The 26,456-nt window shown below is 37.4% G+C and overlaps 1 protein-coding gene across 1 annotated transcript in view; it reads right to left on the bottom strand.

The window, feature by feature from the left end:
* LOC129200363 (mucin-2-like) overlaps positions 1-25,148 on the bottom strand; it is a gene marked incomplete at its 5' end in the record, with an annotated part of 52,220 nt that extends 27,072 nt beyond the window's left edge. The window contains 30 exon segments of the mRNA XM_054811699.1: positions 164-457; positions 948-1,442; positions 1,814-1,843; positions 2,215-2,412; positions 2,983-3,026; positions 3,893-4,040; positions 5,926-6,054; positions 7,188-7,344; positions 8,575-8,814; positions 9,815-9,994; positions 10,305-10,415; positions 10,984-11,122; positions 11,592-11,743; positions 12,168-12,277; positions 12,557-12,609; positions 13,507-13,758; positions 14,434-14,564; positions 15,483-15,577; positions 16,187-16,351; positions 16,905-17,042; positions 19,668-19,737; positions 20,678-20,788; positions 21,436-21,574; positions 21,892-22,009; positions 22,715-22,840; positions 23,294-23,320; positions 23,323-23,509; positions 23,745-23,854; positions 24,248-24,338; positions 25,034-25,148. Of these exon segments, the coding sequence (XP_054667674.1) occupies positions 164-457; positions 948-1,442; positions 1,814-1,843; positions 2,215-2,412; positions 2,983-3,026; positions 3,893-4,040; positions 5,926-6,054; positions 7,188-7,344; positions 8,575-8,814; positions 9,815-9,994; positions 10,305-10,415; positions 10,984-11,122; positions 11,592-11,743; positions 12,168-12,277; positions 12,557-12,609; positions 13,507-13,758; positions 14,434-14,564; positions 15,483-15,577; positions 16,187-16,351; positions 16,905-17,042; positions 19,668-19,737; positions 20,678-20,788; positions 21,436-21,574; positions 21,892-22,009; positions 22,715-22,840; positions 23,294-23,320; positions 23,323-23,509; positions 23,745-23,854; positions 24,248-24,338; positions 25,034-25,148 (4,355 nt within the window).
* Positions 25,149-26,456: the final 1,308 nt, after the last annotated feature.

The following is a 26,456-nucleotide window of genomic DNA, read 5'->3' as shown; positions in this document are numbered from 1 at the left end:
AACAGCCAGCCCAAGGGCTACCTTTGGGTACCAGCTGTGTCAGGGAATGCACAGCAATTACTCCCACCCCTGACCCCATACAGAAGGCACAAGTTGAGGGGCTCATGGGCCTCCATTTCTCCCGCAGCAAGGCAACACACAAGAGCACAGACCAGACAAGTACCTATAGGTGTTGTGGTCGAAGGTGTTAGGGAGGTGGTGTATGTTGGCGTGGGCATGGATGTGCTTGTAGTGGTCGAAGGGGTTAGGGAGGTGGTGTATGTTGGCGTGGGCATGGATGTGCTTGTAGTAGTCGAGGTGGGTGCCGGTGTGCTAGGAACAGTCGTCGTTGTCCCCGGGGTTGTGCTGGTGGTGGTGGTGCTGGTGGGCAACGTAGTGGTGGTGGTGCTGGTGGGAGACTCCGACGGCGTTGGCATGGGAGCAGTTGTCGATACAGGTGGGGAGGATGGAGTTGGGCCTGTTTAGAAACAGCAGGGACAGAGAAAACAAAGGTGCAAGATGCATGAGTGGGACCCAATAGGCACTGAACAATGTCAGCGTGATGACGAAGTTCACTGAGTACTAGTGGATTTCATCAACCAAAGACCCCAGTTCACAGCAAGTGGCAAGCTGCAGAGTGAAACTGTTCCTGAAAGCCTGCTAGTGGAATCCTTCCTTCCTACATCTGTAACCACAGGCACTGAAAGAGGGACAGAGGAGGAGAACGCAAGGACAGCCAAACCCAGAGGACTCCTATAGTCATGGTACTCTCAATAATGGCCTACTCTAATCTCGCACAATGGATCCTTCCAGGAATCTTCTGCAGAAGGATAGGCCTCCAAAGCAGCTTAAGTTAGACTTCCTGCCAGCTCAGTACCTGCTATGGTATTGACATGCCTTTAGTAGATGGCAGCCCTTTATTTCTCCTATGGCAAAGCAAGAGCAGAGAGTATTGGTCTTCTAAATACCTGGAGAGGTTGAAGTTACAGGGGTGGTGACTGATGGCGTGAATTCGCTTGTGATGGTTGGAGTGGGTATGAGCGTGGTGGTAATCGTTGTTGATTGCCTGCCGGTAGTGGTGATGCGTACTGTTGTGCTGATGGTGGTTGAACTTGCAGTTGGTGTTGGACTTGGTGTACTTGTAGTTCCACAAGAAATTTCACTCCACTCACAACAGTTTACCCTGATTTCATAATTATAACAAAGTTGCCACATAGTTGCATCTTGCTCCTCATTTTTACAAATTAGTCCATATGTAACATTACACTCTACTTTCTGGCCAAGTTCCTCTAAGCTCATATCCGGTTTTTCTTTAGCCCTGCATTCAATTTTTTCAGGAGCTTCACATATTTTGTTTCCATGTTTTCTTATTTCATCATAGGTTTCATAGTCACCACCACCTTCGTGAGGTTTACTAACATCAAACCACTCCGTCCAATCACATATTAATCCAAAGCATGGAGCTGCAAGAGAAGACAGAGATTCAGCATCTGAGTTTACAGAGAATATTCTGAGAAGCTTAATTTTGTATTCTGTTCTATTAAGTACTGGAGCAATGCATTGCAACTTGTTTTTTTTCCAAGAGAAAAGTGTTCTAAAACTGGTTCTATATTACCAGGTTTTTCAACAGGAAGGTTCACACAAAAATAAAATCACCAAGCTGAAGCCTTTAAAGGTCTTTCTTCTGTCTATGCTTATCACATTTTTGCAATTTTTAAAAAAATATTTATTTTTGTTCTAAAAATATTTTTCTGTCATGGCCATCTTTAATTTATGCTTCCTTTAAATGTTCCTTTGACATTTTTAACAACTTATTTTTCCGTTTAAAACTTACTTGTAGTTACTGGAGGACTTGTAGTGGTAACTGAAATAGAAAAAAAAAGGTTACTCCACCATCTGCAAGCTTTATAAAAAGAATATAATAGTAGTTTTAAATATCCTAGTTATAGTTTTTTGCTGAGACTACTGACACATTTTCTACTATCTCAGCAGGATATTGAGATGCTAACATATTTTTCAGAATTAGGAAGGCACGTTGTACATTTATAGTTACAATTTCTTCCATGAGAAGTAAATCAAAGTGTTAAAATGTTTCTTAGTGTAGTGTGATAGGACTATTCATAAGTATCACTGCATCTGTGTCAACTATAAGCCCATATACTTGTACATTCTATCTCTAAAGTTTTTTCCTTAAAGAAAATAATTTTTAGATGCACATTTCTTTTGAATATTTACCTGTGGTGGTGAGAGTACTGGTAGGAATGGAAGTTGAAATAGTTGTAGGTGAAGTAGATATTGGGCAAGGAAAAGTACTTCCAACAACTATAGAACCATTTTCTGCGCAAATGTATATTATACACATGTCGCCATCCTGTATTTGTGCCACAACCTCATTCACTTCAAAACTTGTTCCGTTGATGAGACAAGGACACCCTGCAAGAAAGGGCTTTACTGTGCAATTTTTCTACTACCAGGTAAGAGACAAAGGCAAAATACTTACGGACAAGTAAGCATTTACATGAGTCATGCATGCTCCTTTCAGAGCTATACCGGGAGCTTAGATCTAACACATAGCACTAATTTATCTTTACATTTAGAGGAGTATTAGAACATATCTAATAAAGCCCTGCATAAAATGCTTGGAAGAACAGACTTACAAACCAAGTTTTAAAGTATTCTGAGAGAAATAACAACTGCAATTTACTATCTGACACTTTTTGGTAATACTACATTTTCTAGGAGTGCAAACTCTTGTAGTGAAATCCATTAGTCTGGATACGGCACATGGGGCGAAAGAATAAACAGACATGAGAAAAAGGTTGAACAAGAAGTACTAACACCAAGGTTCAATGTAAGTGCTGCCCAGTTTTCTTTGGCCAGAATTTTTGCTTGCTCTGGAAAGAATTATTCCAAATCAGTACTAAGACTTTTGTAGAGACAGACATAGCAGTTCTATATATTTTTTTCTTTTTATTTGTAGAAAAAAACCCAAATGTTATTTACCTGGGATTGGTGTGCACTGTATGGATCCTGAGGGGCCACAGACACTAAAAGCAAAATTTTTAAAAATTAAAATGTTGCAGATGTTTTAGGGCACCTGTTAGCAGAGCCAAGAGCACAGAAACAGAAATTTGTCACTTGATCTTCATTCATACTGCTTTTCTGGGTGTAATATTTTCCCATATTGCCTATCGTTATTTCATTCAAAGTCATCACTTTAATTCTTTAAGTACAACATATTAAAATGATCAAGAACTGCTTTGTGTTGCAAGTTGCAATAATGCAATAAGAAGAACTCTTTTGCGGAGCAGTGAACTTACAGCTAGATCAGAGGTTTTTTGTCTCTGGTCAGCATGTGGTGTAATAGATGTCAGTTCTACCATTAGTAAGGCTCTAGGAATGAGCAGTTAGGACTCAACTATCTCTTTTGGGTCTAATACAGATCATTTCAGATTACAGTGATTTTGAAATCCCACTTTTAAGTGAGAATGCAAGGCAGAGTAGCCCCTCTCTTCCCAAAGAGCAATGTGAGAATCAAAATGTTGTTCTAGAGACACACCCAGGTTTCATGCCATTATATCATTTATGACACTTTAAAGAATATATTTGGTAATTTACTAATACACTTATTATAACAACACTATCAACCTGAAATCCGAATTCTTATGGGTTTGGAAAATTATGAATGAAAAGTCTAGAAACTATATGTATTTTAAGTGCAGCATTTTTGAGTTTAAGTCTCAATGGGAATAAATGGCATTGTTCCTCTCATTTGTACAGATAAATAGAATATACCAGCTTTTCAGTTGAAGTTGCATCTCTATTTGCTTGAGGGCCAGTAAAGTAAATGAGGTGCTCAGCATACATAAATTCTTTCCTGAATTACTGCAAATGTTTTTGCATTTTTATATACCATTTTGTACAGTTCTCTTCTGTGGGTATTTCATCCCCAGGAAGAACAGGAATTCCATTGATGTAACACCAACATTGATCTTCAGGCACACATTCCTTTGTCTCTTCATTATAAATAGGCTTGTCCTTAGGGCATCTGGGGTAGCAACCTGTTGATGACAAGTAGAAGAGTATACAGGATGAAGAAAACGTATAGAGTTAACTCAATGATAGGATACCTTCTGAAGTTAAATGATTCTTACTGAATCAAGCAGAGTGAAAGAAATTGAAAATTTCCAATTTGAATTTATCCTTGGACAATTAGTCTTTCCAAAAGACTTAAGCCAAACAGTTCTTATTGATAATACTGGAGTGCGGAGGATTAAATAAGAGTTTAGTTGTGAAAACTAAGGAAGTTGTTTTTTCCTAGTTCAATATCTTGGAGAAACCACTAATTTATATTAATTTCTATGGGCAGCTAGTAATTTTAAGATATAGAAACATCTAGATTTTTCTACAGATATTGAAATGTGATCACTGTATCAATAACACTTTTGTGAAGAATATGCAAGATTCATTAATGAACAGGTTTTTCACTACATTTATTGGAACACTACATCTTGTTTATGTGCCTTTAATAGACCAGGTATCTCCAACCCAAACAAATAATTTATCTGCATTTTTCTGTACCCTTGGCCAGTGACCCAAACCCCACCTGCAAGGGATTAATTGTCTGCCAGTGGTCATTGCATTTTTCATGTAAATACACCTTTAAAAAATTATTGTGTCATGCTTCCAAAGAAACTCTCATAAAATCCAATTCTTAATTACATAAAGTCCTCTTTCTATTGTACTGGAATTCTAAATGGCCTATAAACTGAATGACCATGTAATTAACTGCTATTTAAAAGTCACTTCACACTGCCAGACTGTACTAAAGATGTCGTAACAAAAGTGTTCTCTGTATTTCCACTGAAGAGAAAAAAACAAAAACAATTTAGAAAGATAATTGGATATATAATAATCTGCTTTCTGGAACTTTCCAAATCTTTTTAATAATCTAAGACAATCTATTTCAAAACAGAGAGTCAACTTTTTAAAAATTTTTTTATATTTTGGTTAGGTTTTTTTGGTTTTTGTTTTGTTACGAGTGGTTCAAGGATTAAAATAGCTAAGTCAAACTCTGGGCAGTTCTTTCCAGTCCCTAAACTGGAGATAATTGCTTCCAGTCCAGACAGAAACATGTTAGCCATGTTTTCTGTAGCCAAAAACGTGTCTGTTTTCTCCAACTTTATCATGTGGTAAACCAGAAGATATTTGTAAACTCATTCGCATTCTTGGATCATTGCAGTTTTCATAACATGAAGTTCCTTTTCAGTTATCAAGCACAAGGACTTTAACCTACCAATATCATAACTCTACATACTTTGAGGGGTTCAATGGGATTTAAATGGCTTGTGCATCCTGTAAGGATGGAATGCAGAATAATCTGGTTTAGCCACACATCTTGGTCTTAAAGCCTAAACAAAAACTACAACACTAAAAATGGAGGTAGCCCCCAGTAGCCCTCTGACAACATTTTGTGGTCTCCATTAAGAATCCCATATATAGCAGCAGCAGTGGGTCTGATATCAAAGATATTTTCAATTATAAAAATAGGAGGATGCCATCAAGATGGATCTGATGCATAAAGAATGATAAAGTTAAAAAACCCCAACTATCAGTAACTTGTTTCTTTGCCATGTAAAAGGTTTTCTTTCTCCTGAAATGCCCTTAGGATGGGCAAAATAACAAGGAAGTAGTAATCTTGCATGTTTCAGGATATTATCGAAGCAGAGACTTAGTTTTCTGGCTGACAGCAATGTAACTATCACCCACTGATGTTAATAAATAATGAATTACATTATAGGAAACATTTATGTAAGACTGGAGACAAATTCAATGTAACAGATTTAGGAACAACTTGTCAAGCTGACTGACTATTCCATATTCATTAAATGATACGTGGACAAAGTTATATGAAATATAATACAAAAATGGCAAGGAATTTACTACCTTCCAGGTATGGTACTGAAAAGTTGGTGATGACATTATTAATCATCCTGCAGGTTGTGACATTACTGCCACAAGGCTCATAGTGCCAGTCACACTCATTACGAGGGTTGTAGTAGTCACAAAATATCGCTGATGAGAAAAAAAAAAAGAGAAGCTGATTAAAAACATGGTTCCTAGAATGCAGCTCTCATCAGGTCTTAAAAGGTACAGGCTAAATCAATCTACATGTTAACCTAGCAAAATTTCTCTTGAGGTATAGGATCTGGACTTTCTTCTATCATACTTAAACATAGGGTACATAAAAATTTGGGGTCAAAACTCCAGTGTCCAAGATTTTCATATTAAACACTCAAGCTGCAGGGTGAAAACATTTGATTCAGATCACAAAAAAAATAAAAAAAGAATTAGCGTTGATTTTAATTTAAAGTGCAAATTTCTGACAGTATTTTTCTTCCCTAGCTACTAGCAAACTCCTAAAACTCTTTCAGTATATTCAAAATTGTTCTGCCTCGCTGTATCACATGGGCTGAGAGTCACCTCCAGCAGGCCAAGAACAAGCATATGAGACATTACAACTTAAAACAGAATTCAGTTTAGATGACTACAGATAGAGGAATGAGCTTTTCTAAACTTATATATCAGAGCTGACTGAAACTTACAACTTCTGTTTCACTGACTTCTTACACTGAAAAACAACAATTAGCCTTAATTCTGAACCAAAATGAATTTTTAAAACTAAAAAAATATATTTCTGCCATTTAGAATCTCAAAATTTTGTTTTGAGCACTTTTTGGGGAAATAGTAATTTAAATATTATTTTACATTATTTTCTGACATACTGGTATGACCATTAGCACCACTAATGGACACTGCTCAATACCGATTAGGTTAATCTACACAGGAGTACTTCTATATACTTTTGCTAAAATCAAATTCTGAATAATCTGAAAAAAAGAGGAGAAAGATAACAGGAATTGCAGTTCATGAATTATCAAGCAAAAAAGAAGGATGACTTGAAACTTAGCCTTAATACAAAAAGAAAAGAGAGAAAAAAGAGAAAAAGAAAAGAAAAAGAAAACCCAAGCTAAAGAAAAGATAATTGAAATATACAAATTTACTAGTTCTGTTTGTTCCCTAATATGCTGTGAAAATTAATTGCATTGCATAGCCAGCACAACCTTGCAGTGATAGTATTAATGATTTATTTGACAGGCTTTCTGACAGCAGCCAGAAAGATACAGTTGTGTTTAACTGTTACTCACGGCATATATCAGGAGTTCTCCAGAAAACACAAGCCTGAGCCTTGGTACATTCTTGAGCATACGCAGCAACTGCAGAACAGAAGCACTCACAATCCCCACCGCTGTCACAAGAGCAGGCATCATGAACACAAGCTTCATAGAAAGGAATTGGGTCCACCTGTTGGGGAAAGAAATGATGCTCCAGTTCGCCTCCAAATTAGTTTTCAAACTAGTAAGCTTGAGAGATCTCTTGAAATATGGGAATTGAGCTGGGCAGGAATGCAATTGTTTCTAAGAATTACCCAATCTCAAACAAACATTATAGGATTGAAGCTATTTAATGTATTTTGGATGATAAAAAACTTAAAGTAATATAGCACCTTCATAATTTGCTATGACTGAAAAAATAAAGTAAGAGTCCTTGGCAGTGCCCACATTTTCTAACAGAGTTCCATTTTACTGCTCTCAAACCCAAGATGGATTGATGACAATGAAGTCTTATCTTTCAGCAAGCTTTGTCAACCAAGTGGTGAGCAATATCAGAAAGGCTGCACTTCACAGTGCAGAAGAATTTTACGAAGCAGAGAATTTTATGCTTGCCAGTTTTTGGAGTTTATCTAATGATACATTAGCAAAACATTTCCATTTTTTTGCTTGGAACTGCAAGAGTAGAAATTTAGACTAGACTTTAGCTACTGAAGGAATCAACATAGAAACACATACTAAGTTAATTAAATTAATAATTCTTTGTGACTTTTCCACTGTGAGTTAAAAATAAACTGTTGTTAATATCACCATACTTCACGAGAGAGACAAGAAATAGAGACAAGTGCTCTCTGTACACTGCTCTGGAAGCTGTGGGCCCACACAGCTGTGGGCTATGACAATCTGGAAGCACAGTACTAGCAATTAAGCCTGTCTAAACTGCATGAAGTCAGTGATTTCCAAGAAAATCCCTTTTGTGTGTTGAATATTACAAGCAGTGGTCTCTTCAGCAGCCATCTTTCAAGCGTAGTATGCATTTCTGTCAGAAGACAGGTTTGATGATCACAAGGCCTTTCGGAACTTATAGTATTGACAGTCTCTCAACAAGAGAATGTGCAACTGCAGCACACACAGACCTATCCAGGCTAGATTTATGAAGCTAACTTGAACAGCAGTAGCAGCATATCTGTAGTGATGAATATGAGCTTGTAGAGTTGGGGCTGGCACCACTACTGACACAGTCCAGTTGCAACAGATACTCAAATTACTTTGACTAAGGCTAGCTGAAATGTGCTGACATCTGTAGTTGTACTTAATTGAAGATCACTAATTAACCATCTCCTCATTCACTTCTGATGATCTTTCTGCTTCTCCAGTAACAGAAATGCACTTGCTGTCCCATCACTTACTGCCCTCTACAAACCTTGGAGTGGCAAATTTTAAAGACTTCACTCCGGATGATGCTGCATTCTTTCTCTGCCCAGGACTTCCGATGTGGTTTCACATCACAGGGCTTAATCTCTTGTGTGACATCTGGGCACATGGAGGACTGTTTCCAGGAATTCCCAAACTTCAGAGCATCAGTCTCCTGCAGCCCATTCCTTGTTGTAAAGTCATTGTTAGACTTGTCATCAAAGTTACCACACAGACCACACACTTTGCCCTGGAAAAGAAAATTAACATATACATAACTTTTAAATATACCATGGAAGTAAGAAACAGACTCTAGTAAAGAGCAAAACATTGACATTAAAAAGGACAGCTGACTCTCTACGTAAATTATGTATTTTCATCTTTACTTCCAAACCATTTGTACAGAAATGAAACCTTGATTTGTCTGTGTACTCACCAAACTATTCAGCTGCCATGTCTTCCCTCCTTGTAACCAATTATATCTAGTGTATTTCCATGTTTCTGTGGCCCTTCATCCAAGCTGTAACACTAAAGAGTAGCTAAGACTCAGCTGAGAAGAATTAATTTATTTTCCATTCTTCTCAATTTATCATAACTCATCTGTTAATATAAGCCTGAGGGAATTTCATTCTGCTCAAAACTGTCTTTATTAAAAGCTTCTAGCATAATGAGAACCATTTCTTGATCCGTGAAAAAAAATGAGAAGCACTCACAATAGTGATAGTCACAATAGTGCATTTTTGGTAGTGCTATTTAAGGTACATCAGCCCTCTCAAGCAACAGTATGTCCCTGTCATACAGCCTCTCACCTCCTCATTCAGCCCAAAGAATTCAGTACGCTATAATTCAGCATGGTGATTTTCAGAAATCAGAACCATCTCCCTGTATTGCATAGGGAGTTTGGTTTTAACTCAGGGCTGAGATTCCATGCAGGTTTCCAAGTACATGTACAGTCAGTTCGCATCCCCTAAATTACTTTGGATGCTTGGCTCTGAATATTCACAAACTCAGAATACCTTAGATGTTTCGCTTTACTGCAATTATATGCTATGCATCCTCTTCAATGCATTGTGAAGGCCTGTAAGAAACTCCAGTAGCACCTCTGCAAGCTGTGATAGGAATAATGCAATCATCAATGCGCAAAGGATATCGGAATTAAACACGGAGTCGGAATAAAAGAACATTTATGTTTCCTTATCTCATTTATCTAATCATACTACTACTTCAGAAAAAGACAGACAGGTCCTAACCTTGTAATCAGGGGTCAGCTTGATGAAAACAGTAGTCTTCTTATCCCAGATAAGCATCACACCATTGCTAGCCTCAATAACAAGGTAGAGGCCTACTGTCCTGTTCCAATAATGCACGTCATCACCAACATCTCGCTGAATTTCTTTATAATCTTTGTTTTCCAATTTCAGTTCAGTTTTCTGAAAGGTAAAAAGAGAAATATTATAGTACTAACTTTTATGATGAGATAAAGTATTATATACTTATAACAATAGAAATCATTCTGAAACCAATAGCTCAAAGTCTGGGATAACTTTCCAAGATGACAGAAAGTGGTGTAACACCTTTGTTTGAGAGAGGTTTCAGTACCTGAGAATCTACACCTTTACAGATTAATTTGATAGGGCCTCTAACCTTTGCTTGTTATAGCTGCTTTTAGGAACGTGGCTTCGAAGCATTACCTTTTTTAATATACTGGAATACTTATATATACTCGCTATCATTACTCACCCCTAGAAACATTTTAATAGCCTTTGAGCAGGTGACTCCTGTAGTTCCACAAGGGACATTCTCTGTGATGATACTGAACGAGCCGCTGGAATTTTTGTCACCACAAAAATCCTATTGAAAAAGGAAAAAATGCACATAAGAAAATTAGGCAGAATACTTATTTTTTAGTTCAATCTAATAATAATTACAACCATTTAAATCTCCACAATGTATAAATATTTACTGCTGCTTCATATGTGAAATCCTACATACATATATTTTTACACACGCACCAACATATACACATACATCTCTGCATACATATAAAGAGCTAATACAGTCTCATGTGTGGCAAAACCTGGGAAACAAGTGGGACAATAGAACAAAATGAGGAACATATCTTTAAATACAAATATCTTTGTTTTGTAAACTTAGAATTTTGATTTATTTCACAACTGATAATGAGCTGTTAGCTCGCACTATAAAATAGTTATTACATACAATTTATGACCACTGTATCTGAAAAAAACCCCAAACATTCACACAGCTAGCCTGCACTAAAAATACAGAATTTATCTTGGCAGAATGTATAAACAGCTCAGGAACAGAGATGGCAGGCAATGAAGAATGACAAAACTAAAGAGGAAAGTAGATTTTCAAGGCATTCAGATGCCATTTAAGTCCTCCTGCTGAGCATTACCTGAGTAGCCACATATTCACAACTCCCATCAAAGTCATAGAATTTTCCATCAAAGGTGATATAATGGCCACTTCCATATATCATACAAGTCCCATAGCACAAATCTTCAGTGCAGCTCCAAACCCCTTTTTGGCAGGTACTAGAAGAGAGCAGAAGACCTGAATTTTCAGATTTTGTCAAGTGTGCGCTGTTTGGAAAACTGCAGAATAAACCAGGCAGCTACCTGATAGAGTGTGATAATGTGCACAATATCGATTTCAGTGTTACAGAGTGTCTGAAGTCTCAACTTCGATAGTTTAGTTTAGTTTAGTTTTAAGCCTATGACATGATTTTTAACTCTGGCCAGCTACATTTTTTTAGATCTGATAGTGTTTATATTTTAAAAATGATTGCACTTTCCCAATGAGAGATGCCTACTGAAAACAGAGGTAGCTATTACCACAGTATTTTCAGCATAATCTGTATTTCCTCTGATAGCAAAAAGCATGCCTAAAAATGAAGGTTTATACTTGCAACCATCACAGCCACTGTAGTACATAAGCCTAGACATGACTATTAATTTACCGCATAGAATACATTTTAGAAGAGAATACAAAATTATAACTTACCAGGTGTTGCAGTCCACTGTTATCTTCTGTCCAGGAGAATACCACTGGTTGTTATGAATGCATGGGCAATCCTTCTCCTCAACACAGCCCCCTTTCCCATCATCAAATAGACCTTCAGGACACACACAACCTGAGACACACTCGGCTTGGAACTAAGGAATGTAAGGAGAAATTGTTACTTTATGAAAAAGCATTGCACTCCACTTCTTCATAAGCACTCTGGTAAAAACTGCATTTATAACCAAACTACCTAATACTGATTAGTTTTGTAAAGTCTTTCTTTCTAGGTTTCTAATGTTTTCTTTTTCTTTTTTGATTGCCTAAGAACCCAAATCCTATTTCGCTTGGGAGGCATGACACTACCGAAGACACAGTAAAAAGAACAAGGAGAAGGAAACCATAAGGGGAATTATCATGAAATCGGCAACAAAGTAATATCACTGGGGAGAAAACAAAAGAAGGTTAAGCTAAAGAGAAATAAACTGTGAGTTACAACTGTATTTTCTGTATTGCATTGTGCCATTTAAAGAATATAGAATAAAGGAAATGTGACATGCAGAAAGATTGAATACATACATGATCAGTTCTAGGAGTATGACAGCTAAGTTGTACAGGTGTTTGGGAAGTCCACTCTGGGGATGTGTTGCAGTCAAAGTAGGTCTTGTTAGAAGAACATTCTGTTGTACCTGAAAGGTACATTGCTGGTTTAGATGAATCAAGAAAAGGCAAAAGAAATGTGTGTGAAAGGTGGTAGTTACTGAGACAGAAATCTTGTGTCTATCTGTATGGAAAAAAGAGGCTCAGTGAAGAGAGAACAAAGTGAAAATGCGTAACTGTTTCACAGAAAGAGAAAAAACAAACACTCAAAACAACTGGAGAATTCAAATGGAAAGTGGAGGTTTGGGTTTGGAGGTTGGGTTATGGTTTTCATTTTATTTTATTTTATTTTATAGAATGTCACTTACTTTTCATTCTTATTGTCACTGAAGTACACTGGACCTTTGCATTTCTGCAAACACTAGAAAAGAAGTGAAGATAGAAATTTTTTAAAAAAAAGCAAGCTCGGTGTCCTCAATTTAAATCTAAGGATTTATTTATATAAATTTGAGAGTATTTATCAGAGACATCCTGCATAATTTCTATTGATATTTCAAGGTGAACTCTATTGAAGCGCACTTATGAATTTTCACTTGTAGAAAAAGTATAGCAAGATTTTAGGCATAATGCCCAGAAAGGTTATGTTTTAAGGAATGACAGATCTTCAATTAATCTTTAATTCTACGCTTTTTGATGATTCAGAAAACAAATAATAATGAAACAGATAATGATGATCACTGAAATCAAAGCCTTCATTTGGATACACAGTATATGTTATGCCTGTTCAAATCATATGCTGTAAATTTGTTGGCCTGTATGCTTCATCTGCCAGATGAGAGAAGGAAGAATTTCACAGTTCGCACTGATGATTCATGCAGCAAACAGTTGTCAGAGTTCATGATAAAAAATCGTCAAAGTTGCTTTCAAAAGCCTGTGCTACACTAAATACATGTCAAGGGGACCTTCCTCCAGTGGAAAACACAAGCAATCTGTCTCTGACAGAAGAGGAAACAGCAATATAACATTATAGCTGGCCTCTTATCTTATTTTTAACCCTCTGTTCAACAAAGCCCTATTAACAGTGCAGCTTCAGACTAATGTTTATCTATGAAGGCCAGTACTCACGCTTCCAAAGCTACACTTCTCAATTATTAATAAATTACATGGCGACAGGATGATGCTTTGCGCAGCATGAATATGGTGTGAAGCATACTGCAAATGCTCATTAAAGCACTACAAATCTAAGCAGCTTACATGTAATACACAAATTTTAAAAGAGCTTTTATCCTTACAAACAAGAAGCCACAATAAAACATACCAACGTTCTCCATCTTTTGCGACGTATTCCCCCGGTTCCAGGTATGATCCCTTGTAATAACATGGGCACTTGGAGATGGACACACAGGTATCCTGGTTATCCAAGTATGTATTATATGGGCAGCCACAGCCATCCACAGGAGCAAAGTCTTGCAGGCAATGCTTTTCACCATCAGCAAGGGAACGACAGGTTTGCTGGCACATTGTAAGATTGTAAAGGAAGATTTGATTTCCTGGGCAAGCAGACTCTTCACTAGCTGGAGGGAAAATAAACAAGCTGATAAATAAGGGATGCAGGATGGACGATTTGACCTTGATGTTTCCATTTTGGTTTCTTTGGCGGTGCAGCATGTAATGGTAAAAATACTCCCTTAGATTTTACTGAGTACAAAAAAAAATATCACAAGTCACAAGTAATGCTAGCCTAACTTTGTTCATTGGTTGAAGACTTCTTTTTAGCTGCTACTAATGGTTTCTACTTTCATACCCATATTTGTTTCACATAATAATGTGAAGTGATAATCAGAAAGAGAGCACAATATGATAAATTCCTAATCTCAACAATACTGTACTGTTGATGAAAAACAAGCACAATGATAAACAGACACAGATAAGTAAACACAATGTAAAAGCCATGATGGCTGGGATCCATTAGTCTAAGATAGAAACAGCATTATTATTTAAACTGGGGAAAGAAGGTGAAAGTGAAAAATATTGCTTTCTTCTTTTAAAAATGTCATGAATAAATGACAGCTAAAGAATATAACATGAATTAGTAAACATTATAATCATTATCACTTTTAAGTCCATTAGACATTTCTAAGATACTCCAAATCCCTTAACATTGAGATCACTGACAACCAAATTCAGAGAGAACCTGCTTATTTCTCCTGGCTAATTAATTCCATGGGGATTACAGTTACACTACTTACTGCAGACACTTTTTCTCCAGCCTCCCAGTATGATCCCTTTGAAAGCACAGGCTCTCGAGTAAGAGGACAGGGCAGCACACAAGCATTCTTCATTGTCTTCACAGAGGCAGGTGTCATATTTACATTTCTGAAAAAAAGAATGAAAGGGTCAGTAAGCCCACAGGAAGCCAATGGGTAATTGCAACTCAGTTGCTGTGAAATATCCTGTGTCCTTTTTCTGACATTTTTATTAATTCCCATGATCAGAGAACAATGGAAGGCATGGACAAAGACCAGAGACTGGAAGCGTTGTGTCATTTCATACACAATGAAAATGTTTGGATGCTTATCCTAACCTAAGCAAAGACTCTTGAACCTTTAAAAAGTAGTCAGCCTCCTAACAACACCTTTCTTAAAGGATTTTGATACCATTCTTTCTCAGTTACAACTTCAAAATGCAGAGATCCATAAAAATTAAAAATCATAATGGCAAAATATTAACCAGATCTATGAAGCTCTTTACAAAATTTGAGCTCAGACTGAGTTCCAGGTATGAGCAAAAACTTAGGAATTTCTTCTTTTTTGCTCAGGTATGCCTAACTTACTGCTCAACAGTGATGAGCACAGGGGAAAAAGAAACTGGAGATTCTGGCATGAAAATGAGTTGGTGTTACATTCCAGCCAATACAGGACACTTAATAAATATTTATTTTTTCTGACGTAATAGCAACTAATGTGTAAGAGTAGACTTAAACTTTCTGTGCACACCCCCATCTCTTGAATCTTCTTTCCAGTTCAAATATCCAATCCAATAGAAATGTACATTAAATACAAATCATAAGAAATCAGAAGACATTTACCTTTCTTCAGCAGCATGCCGAAAGAATCTCATCATAGGAGATACTTCGGATGCATGCTATGCTGCCTCAGTTAATCAGTGCAAAAACTTCACCAGGTCTTATGGGCAAGCTACTCAGTAACATCTCAAATGTTTGAACAATGATAAATGTCTACAGTCATCTGTCTGAAATAAAGCAGTACTAAAAAGAGTGCAAGATTACAATACCTTATAGTATTCTGAAGGATCAATAATTGCGTGACATCTTGCAAAAGGACCAGCAGAGTTTTTAAGCAAAGAACACCAATGCTCAGCATAATTTGCTGGAAAAAAAAAAAGGATAAAAATTAAATTATGTCATTATATTCACTACATTCACTTATCTTCCTAGTGCCATGTCTAGTTATGTTGTCACGTAAATGCAATGCAACAATACAAATGTGAGAACTGTGCACACTTTGGGGAGTGGAGAAACTACATACAATCACTGTACACATTTCTATTCTCTGATTCAGTTATCTAGCAGTACACACGCAATCATAAAATAAAAAATCATATCTTACTGCTGTAACTTATCTACATGGAATTGTGACAGCCCTTTCCATTTGGGGACAATAAAGCTAAGTTAAACATAGCGATAAATAATACTAGGAAATACAAGCTACTTTTGCAGATAATATAAATTAATGACCTTGTTTCCCTATCTTCCAGCTCAGGATTCCTCTACAATCACTCCTTAAACTTTCACTTCAATTTGATGAGAAATTAGTGCTTGTGTGTATACATACTTGCAGAAATTAATTATTCATTTGACAGTCCTCTAAAAAAACTTCAATGTTACATTATGACTTTTACATACCTGTTGCAGTAATATACAGCAAATGCTGCTCATTCTGGCAGAAGCCAACCATCTGACTTACTAGTGAACTTACCACTTTCAATGCTAAGACTGCAGGGGTCTTCCAGCTTTTCTAGCTGGTCTGTACAGGTGGACTGAGCTTTCCATGTGTTAGCAAAGGCAGATCCTGTAGCTTCTATCAGCCCAAGGTTTGTTTTAAAATCATCACCTTCCATTCCATTAAAGTTTCCACAAAGACCTATTGAAAAAGAAGGCAAAAAATTTTACTTTTTAAATATTACTCATTGTCATTCTAAAAGGTGAAAGGGGAAGGGGCAACTGATCACAAACATTTGAAACAGAAGTTCATACAGCGGATTCCACCTCAATATTAATGCTGAAGTACTGAAGATTTGGGAGCCCTATTTTAAATTTTTAACCTCTTGAGAAGAATACTCTTCATGAAGATATCTCTGCCTCAGGAGATCATCACCCTAAGCTGTATTTTTTGTGTTTTCTGATGATATTAAAACCACAAAATGCACCAAAAGTCTGGTTTTGTGGATAGGTAAAAATTAAACTGAATAGAAAAGTAAGGAATATTCTAAGAAACATTCATGTACTGGCATCAGTGATAGGCCACTTCAGTATGAAATAATAAAAACACATTTCTAGTTTGCTTGAGTCAATTCTCTTCCAGTGTTTTAGTTTCTGCTTTTAATTTTCTCCTCTTGAATCACCCATGTAAAGAACATAGGACTCTTCAGCTATGGAACAGCATGGCTTTGCTTCCCATTTGAATAGACACTTGCCTTGAAGTTTTCCTTGAACTGACTGATCAACAGTCACAAACAGCTGCATGATTGGGAACAACTGGATCTGCAGCTGAAGTCCAAAAGAAGTTTGTACAACGAAGTAGTAGGAAGATGGCTTGAATACTGAGAAGCTGGCTGAAAAATAAAACATGAACTGTGCAGTAAACACACATATAAGCTGCTGAGAGAAACACTTCTTATTTGATTCTAAGGTATCACTTGCCATGAAAACTCTGACATCAGGATCAAATTAATAATTTTTTTTCCTTTAAAAACTGCTTGCCAACATATACAATGCTGGTCTCCACTAACTTAACAAGTTGATTACCTATAATGACTCATCCCTGGGATCAGAACCAAATTCAGATTTTCTGCAATACAGCTTCAGTGCTAACTCATTAATGCTGAGCAATCTGAAGATCAAGAAATTTTCTGAGAAAGCATTATCCCAGCACTATTGCATACAATAAGTAAAAGGCATGTCTCTAGAAGCCAATACATAGCTAAATACTACTACTAATAAAATGTTAGATGCTTATAGATAAGGTAATCAAGCCATTATAAAAAAATCAACAGAAATGACATACAGAATCAGCATAGTGGAGGAACTGAGCTTCCTAATTAGAGTGATAGAATCATAGAATATATCGAGTTTGAAGAGACTCATAAGGATCATTGAGTTCAACTCCTTGCTCCTTGCAGGACTACCTAAAACTAAATGATATGACTAAGACCATCGTCCAGACGTTCCTTGAACTCTGACAGGCTTGGTGCTGTGACCACTTCCCTGGGGACCCTGTTCCAGTGACGAACCACCCTCTCAGTGAAGAACTTTTTCTTAATGTCCAATCTGAACTTCCCCTTATGCAGCTTCATTACATTTCCTCATGTCCTATCGCTGGTCACCAGAGAGAGGACATGAGCACCTCCCACTCCACTGCCCCTCTTGAGGAAGCTGCAGACTGCAATGAGGACACCCTTCAGCCTTCTCTTCTCTAAACTGAACAAATCAAGTGACCTCAGCTGTTCCTCAAAAGTCTTGCCCTTGAGACCTTTCACAACCTTGGTCACCCTCCTCTGGACACATTCTAGTAGTTTGATGTCTTTCTTATACTGAGGTGCCCAAAACAAGGTGGGGCCACACCAGTGCAGGGCAATCATCTCCCTCAACCGGCGAGCTATGCTGTGCATGACACACCCCAGGATATGGTTGGCCCTTTTGGCTGCCAGGGCACACCATGGACTCATTCAACTTGCCATCAACCCAAACTCCCAGATCTCTTTCTACGGGACTGTCCTCCAGCTTCTTGTCCCCCAGTTTGTATGTCTAACCAGGATTACCCCATCCAGGTGCAGAATCTGGCACATGCTTTTGTTAAATTTCATATAGTTGGTGATCTCCCAGCTCTGTAGTCTATCCAGATCTCTCTACCCTTGAGGTAGTCCACACCTCCTCCTCATTTAGTTTCATCAGCAAGCTTACTTAATGCACATTTGACTCCTGCATCCAGACCATTTATAAAAAAAAAACCATTAAAGAGCACTTGCCCTAAAATTGAGCCCTAAGGAGCCTCACTGGTGACTGGCTGCCAGCCTGATGTAACCCCATTTATTATAACTCTTTCAGCCTGATCCATCAGCCAGTTGTTCACCCAACATATTATGGACTTGTCTAGCTGTATGTTGGATGTTTTGTCCAGAAGGCTACTCTGAGACACAGTATCAAAGGTTTTGCTAAAGTCCAAAAAATCAACATCTACTGGCTAATCAATTTCTTACAGCAAATCTGTTATTATATGCTCTATTTATCCATTTAATCTACTTATTAGATGGTCTATTTTATTGCCTAGAGTACTTTAATTTCTCTAAACTTTCAGCTACAGACTGTAATTGGTTTTGTGCAAGCATTCATGAATGTATCATCTCATGAATACTTGTCCTTTCATATAAAGAATTACTTTCTTAAAAGTAACTTGCCATCTGCAGATAGGCCAGTAAATAAGCAGCAACATGTACTCTGTCAGTGTGCTGCCTGAACATATCTAAAAAGGAGTGATAAAGAGAAGTTCTAAATTCCTTTCAAAAGTTACTCACTCACAGCTCACAGCTGCTGTCTGATAGTGACCTTCCACCAGAAGTTAGGCTCCTAAATTAGGTGATCTAAGTCAGCCTCTGAAAGTGTGTGTCTAAATCCACTGATTATATAAAAAGATGTTGATGTCTCAAGTGAGCTGGGAAGATGAGAGGATGCTACACAGCACATCCTTCTTTCCTGTCCTGATTGACTAGAAAATACAGCAGTTACCTTCTGCCAGACTTTCTTCCCACAGGAAAAAAAAAAGGATGGGGAGGAAGTGGGGAGGGATAGTCATGCCTGAGCCTCACCATGACTGAGAGCCAGGATGTGCCCACACCATGTAGTCAGACTTGGAGAGTGCTAAATACCCCTCTTTATAGGCAGGTTAAGTTATCAGCTTTAAATTAAGCCATGACAATTTTTCTTTCCCAAGCTACATGCTGGAGTATATTCAAGATGTATGAAAAAAGTGAAGGGACATTTCTTTCAATCATCCTCTGTATACAGAGTCAGTATGCCCATGAAATTCTCAGTGATAACTGCTAAATCACATTCATCCCCAAGTTGTGCCAAAATCTGAACAAATTTCATATGCCTCTCTTCCACTTTTGCCTCTGAAAAAATACACCCCCACATGAGAAGTCAGGTGTGTGACACATGACACACAAGGCTATGTCCCTTACCTGACACATGAGGCACGTTCACTGTCATCTCATTCAGTAACACACTGCCATCTGATCTGAAAACCACCACCTGTATAATAGCAAATAGAATCAATGAGGTTCCAGGTACTGAGAGGAAAAGGAACTAATTAAAAAAAAAAAAATTTTAGAGGGGAAACATTTTGTACACTTAGACTGTGACTAGAACTTAATATCTTTGAAAGGAAGAATCTCTCTGAAAATTGAATGAGGCAGCAGACCTGTAGGATAAAAGCAAAGCTCATTTATATTAGGCACCTTGGTTTCAGCAAGTAAAAGAAAATATTGAGCCTTCAGGATCTGTTGGAAGATCCTGCTCCCTATAAAAGCATGTGCCACTGCTTCATTGTAATGGTTTAGTATGCTTCTGTCATGGTAAAAAAGCAGTTTGTTAATCTTCCTCATACAATTTCTGCAGATACAGAAACAGTAAAATGATGGGTTTCTGATTTGGTTTGGTTTTGTTTTAGTTATGCTGGCAAGGACATGGAAGACCAGAATCACAGGAGGAAAATTATGTGTACTTATATGTAAAATTATGTATAAATATAGTCAAGATATTCCCATAACCAAACAGAATACTAAAGTGAATGAAAATGTAAATATTTAAGAAGGCTGGATTCAACATTCAAAGATGGGATCTCTCCTCAAAATTACTCAATTAGATCTATGAAATTATATCTTATTAAAGTAAAATACTGTGAGGGGAGGAAGAATGGTACTCTTACTTCCAGCCAGCCTGGAATACAGTGGGAATAATCATATAGCACAGAGCAGGGAAGGGAAGAGGGGAAAATATCAGCTTATTCGAATCTCATCTTTTGTTCAGTTTAGGTCTATTTTGAGTTCTAGAGGCGGAAGCCCAAGTTGTTTTTCAGCCTGAGATGCCTTATATATCTACAACAGTGACTCCAGAAGAATTAGTTATTGCTCCACAGTAAGGGAAATATGCTAATTTTCAACATATCTAGCAGAATCCACAGAACACTTACATTTTTCTTGTGATCTACTAACAGCACAACAGTCTTCAAACAGGTCTGCCTGTCTGTGGAGCCACAGGGAGTCAACTCTGCCAGGAGAGCATGACTGTCATTAACAGTACCCTACAATCACAGGGAAATAAATGTCCATTAGTCCAATCAAAAATCTCACAAGATGATTTCCAAAACAAAGACTGAAGTCATCAGTTACAATAACTTAGATATTAAGACCACCATTTCAGCACCAGCTCTGGAAGGTGAACCGTCTTTCAAACAAATTCAGTGGTATGGTTTCTAGTTCAGCAAGATCTTTGTCATTCTCTAGAAGAAGAGGCCCCAGATATTTTAGGAACAGATGAATAAAAAAGTTGCCTAGCTCCTTTCCCTAACTGACTTTGACACTCAGACACAGAAACAGCTGTTACAGATCTGGCTGAGAGCTTCTAATCCTGAGAACTACCAATTTTTGCTGTCTGCCTATCCATGCAGCCAGAGTGATCCTTTGATTTCTTATACATGAAGGACTCCACTGGATAATGAAGCATACATAGTCTACTATCTGACTAAGTTAACCACGCATTGCAGTAAGGGCCCAACTCCCCCCTAGGGCTATTACAGCCCATCCTGAATTTTCCGGTACAGATTTTAGCATTTCTGCTTCCCTCATCCCATAAAATATTGAATAAAACAACAATTCACAGCTGTTACATATCAGCATGCAGACATTCTGCATTTACTCTACAAGAGAAAATCCCTACAGTACACAGTACCTTGGCCAACACATAGTAACAGTCTCCGTGAAAGGTGTATTTCTTCCCATCAAAGGTGGTAATATGGGAACCTCCTTCCACTGAACATGTGCCTGGACAGGGCAGATCTTTGCACGTCCATCTGCCTGAATCACAGGTGCTATAAACAGACAAATAAAAAAATGCTCGTAGATACCACAGGAGCTGAGAGCACTGAAAGCATCTGTATACCTAGCAAACAGCAAGATATCCCCAGGTGTTTTAAAACTGTATCTTTGAACCTTTCCTTAAGATTTCCCCTCTGCCATATGCCATAAATACACAAAAACTTTTCAGAAAATTGGTTGTATAGACATGCAACATAAACATTAAGCTCAGAATGTTTTCAAGAAGTCTCCTGACTAAGTGGAAAATCAAAAAACTCAGACCCATTCACAATCACTTGAAGAAAGGTGTATAAACAACCATGATCCTTACCATTCTTCACATTCATTGGTAATGTTTTCTCCAGGTGAATAAACCTTTCCATGGAGTTTGCAGTGGCACTGGCTAACAGGTATGCAACCTTTTTCAGTAATATCATCATACACGGTTCCTGTAAAGCACAACAGTAAACTATTCCAGCTCTTTCTGAAATAAACAATTTCCAAAGAGGAGGAACTCTCAGGGGAGGCATGTTTCAACTTGACACAGAAAGCAGAGGCTGAGATTATCAAAGCTGTGAAGAATACTGTTTCTACTTTTTGTAATATAAGACACATGGAAAACACTTTTATCCAGCTTTGAAAATCTAAGTCTATCCACTTATATAACTATACACAGATGAAAAGCTTAATATACGTATACAATAACAATCTCAGAATTTTATATGTTTAGATTTTCAGTCCTTCTGGCATACTCTGTAGACTATCACTGTAATCTTTTTTCCTAAGTTTGACAGTAAGTCTGAGAATTTCACTCACTGTCCCTCACTATCACTCTCTGGGTAAATTATGTCCATTGTCTCAGAATTATTCAACCTAAAAACCATTATTTTCTATATATTAGCAGAGGTCCGTTTGTTGAGAAATAAAAAGCAGATTTATTACCTGTCATTCTGTTAAATATAATTTAACTATAAAATCAATTATGACCTCCATTTTTAAAAACCTTATAATAATGCTGCCGGGGGAGGTGGGAATAATGAGAGGCAGTGTTAATTTTTAAGATATAACTTGACTACTTTTAATATTTTAGCTATGACCTCCTTTGCCAGAGCTCTTGGTTTTGTTCCGTATACAATAGCTAGAATAACACTTGCCTTCAGGGCAGAAACAACCATCCATGTAGTGTTCCTCACAAAGGCTGCTGACCTCCAAGTGTGCACAAGTATCCATGCAGGGTGAGCTGCTTTCTCTATAGATCATGGTATCAGGACAGGTCTTGGCTGAAAGAGTGAGAAAGATACCACCAGTTATTTGAATGTAAAATCCATCATCCTTCAGAAACCACAGATCACATTCCCTACTCCCCTCAAGTCAGTGGTGTCCCAAGCCAGACTCCATCTGGCAAAATATTTTGGTCTGTTTCTGAGATGCTTTCCTTGCTTTTCTTACTCTCTGCTATTAGTGTCAAATAGTTCAAATTATCCCAGTCATCTGCAGCATCAGACCTCACAGTTTTTTGGTGTGAACATAGTTTCTACTTGCTGAAAAAGATTTCTTAATAACAAAGGTAATAGAAGAAGAAAACAGGAAGAACATAAACTGTAGTTTATTGCATTACTGGTATGAAATTTTATAATACATGCAAATAGTTTTGTAAAGAAGGAATGAATTTAGATGTTTCACAGTGCTACATCCATTTGTTTCTTTGTAAAATTTATATAGCTGCTACTTACGGCAAAAGTTTTGTGTCCTCCATTCACCGGCCGGCCACCCACATGTGAACACTGGCGAGAATACTCAGAGATGGTGCTGCAGAGGCAGAAGGAGTCCTCATTTCCATTACATGCACACTTGTCCTGCATGCAGGCTTGGATGTATGTTTCCACATTAAGACGTAACCGACAATCAACAAATGCAGAGGAAGTCAGCAACCTCTCACACTCATCACGCTAAGGAGGAAGAGTAATAATATTTAGGAGATTTGTAAGCACTTGAGCCTCTAGACACTTCCTGTCTTGTCATAAAAACTGTTGCTTCTGAACAGCAACAGTTATTCAAGAAAGGAAGAAGAAACCATTTGTCCTGGATGGGACAAAGTCTTCCCAGCTTCTCACACATAACTCCCTGTAGCACAACGATGTGCATGTGCCCATGCAAATGAAGTTCATCACTAGGAATACTCACATGCCCATTACAGCTTGGAAGAGCCTGAGTTTCATCAGGGTCTTCACATTTGGCATTGGGTTTGCTGATCTTCTGTAAATTCCCATAAGTAATTGAATTGTAGCTTATATCTATGAGAAAAAATTACAAAGAGGACTTGCTGAGCCACAAAAATTGACAACAAGGAGCATCTGATTCCTGGGACTCTACTGATCAAGGAAAACAGCTACTATGGTATTAAATATGCCTGTCAGACACAGGTCTCCGCTCTGAATTATGTCTATTATGTCTAAGTGCGTTTAAAAATTTAAAGTGGTAACAAGAAGGCCAGTAGAGAAAAGGACAAAGTGATTCATCTGGAATAAAATAACATTAGACCAGGAATGAAGCACTGGAACATAACATTTATTCTGGGGCAATCACAGAAATCTCTCAGGTGAAATAGGCTCTCCTGTGATGCCCCTGTGCACAATGCTTATTAGCCTATCTTCCATGATAACTCTCAGTATGGTAGGATGACTTACCTCCATTGATAAATTCATTGTAGATTGGAACTCCATTGTAATCCCCACAGAGACCACATGTATGGTTATTAAATTTGCTGTCCAGCTCCACCTACGTAATGGAAAGGAAAATTAAAACCAGAAAAGAATTATCTGGAGAATGAAGACATTCCAAAGCAAATACATTTACTCAAAACAGAAGTTGCTACATGACAGAAGTGATGATGAACTCAAAACTCTTAGAGAAGTAGCTATTGCAAATGAATTTGCAACATAGTTTGTAAACACACAGTTAGATGCAAAAAGTAATACAGAAAACAGAAAAAAAGTGACTGAAGCTTCCCTATTTCAATAATGGTGGTAACCACCACAGTGATAAAGATAAAAGGGAAAGCATTCTTAAAATCAAAGGATTTCCCCCCATCCCCTTTTTTTTCCCTACTGGGATAAAATATAAGCCTTACTATAAAGTAGGAAAGTCGATGACGGTAGTCCTTTAAAAGACAAATGAAGGAAAATGCAGATTGGACTGTGGGGGTGCTATAGCAAAAACATTAACTATTTCTTAGAAAGCTCTTTCTCCACTTCTTGAGATCAGTAAGATCATCTGCATGCCATACGGCTACCTCTATCACATTGCAGAGAAATGAACTTTATGTTTTTAAAATAAAGTACTATGAGTGTCAGCTGGATGAGTCAGCCTAACACTCTAGCTCTGTTCGGTTCATGAGATTCTACTTCTGTTCAGTATACAGTAATCTGTTAAATCCAGGAAATACTAATAAAAAAGACTTGGATCATACATACCATCAGTGCATCTTCATGATTCCATATCAGAACCAGGCCTAATTTGGCAAAAACCTTGGTGTAAATGTCATTGCTCTCAATAAGCACACCAGAGCTGTAGTAAGGTGTCTTCACACTAGGAAGAAAATCAGACACTTTGCATTAGTAAATAAACATAATGGGTGACATGAATGTCTACAATAAGCCAAATACCCTAATGAATAAACCAGTCTATGTCTACCTGATCATAGCTGCATAAGATGCCTGGTTTTAATGAGGCATAAAATCCTTTTTCTCTGATACTTGACATAATAACTCACTGTCTTTAAAAGGCAAAGCAATTTCAGAGGCAAAGCCTCTCCGAGGGTATGGGTTCTTTAAGAAAAAGTCAACATGTCAGATATCTTCAACTTAATCAAAGGAAAATCCATCATCATTGTGGTATTAAGAGAGGATATTCAAATGCTCACTGGTAACTTATTTCAATGAAAGAAGTAACTATATAAATGGAAGCTTTTCTTTACCAAAAGATCTGACAACCATTTCAGAGAAAATGAATGTTCCTTTGCAAAGATCCTCTTCCTCAAGAGAGAGTTAAAAAGCACAGGCTGATACAGTAACTACGAACAAAAGTTTGAAAAGAAAGGGTAATGTTAAGAGGAATTCAATAGTTTGTTTCAGTAGTTAGTTCATTAGTTTTCAGTTCACAGGACCAAGCTTGTTAATGGTGACAGCAAGGCATGTTAAGGTGACAGAAGGTTTTTGTCTGATAAAGAATCAATTCACAAGATCTCCCTCCTGTTCTTGTATGTCTGTCTTACACTGCTGAATTTCATTCAGCAATAAAGGGATTGTGGCAAGCAGCCTCATCCTATAAAATCTAGAGAACTAGAGTCTGTTCAAACAGAACAATATAATTGTTAACTATCAGGATTCATGTATGTTTATGCATTTCTCCCCTTAACCAGTCTCTTGAATGGGAGAATTTTATCTCCTAATTTCGTGTCACTGGGATTTTTCCAACTTTTCACCTCAGGCATTTTTAACATGGTCAAATGACTTGCACGTCTAAATACTAGGTGGAAACTGAGAAGTTGTTATTTTAACTTTTGGATGCATTGTTCATCCTTCAGACAATGAGGCCTGAAGACATCGTGGTTTTGGAGAGGTATTGTAAAACATTGGGCAGCTTTTCACCTTTCAGCTATTACAGCATGGAATATTTATCTTTTTTTCTAATACTAGGACATTCAATCAATCAGTGGATCGGGTACCAAAAGGCAAATTCATACATTTTTCTACTTTACAGTTTTCACTTCAGTAGTGTGAAATGCTATTTTACATGACAATGGATCATATGCCATTTAAAGCAATATTGGAAATTAATTCTACAAAAACCTAAATTCACCATGCAGCACAAACTTTTCTAGAAGCTTTCTGTTCA

This window comes from Grus americana, unplaced genomic scaffold (genome assembly GCF_028858705.1).
Source record: "Grus americana isolate bGruAme1 unplaced genomic scaffold, bGruAme1.mat H_75, whole genome shotgun sequence".
Taxonomy (NCBI): Eukaryota; Metazoa; Chordata; class Aves; order Gruiformes; family Gruidae; genus Grus; species Grus americana.
This window is presented reverse-complemented; position numbering and strand designations above follow the sequence as displayed.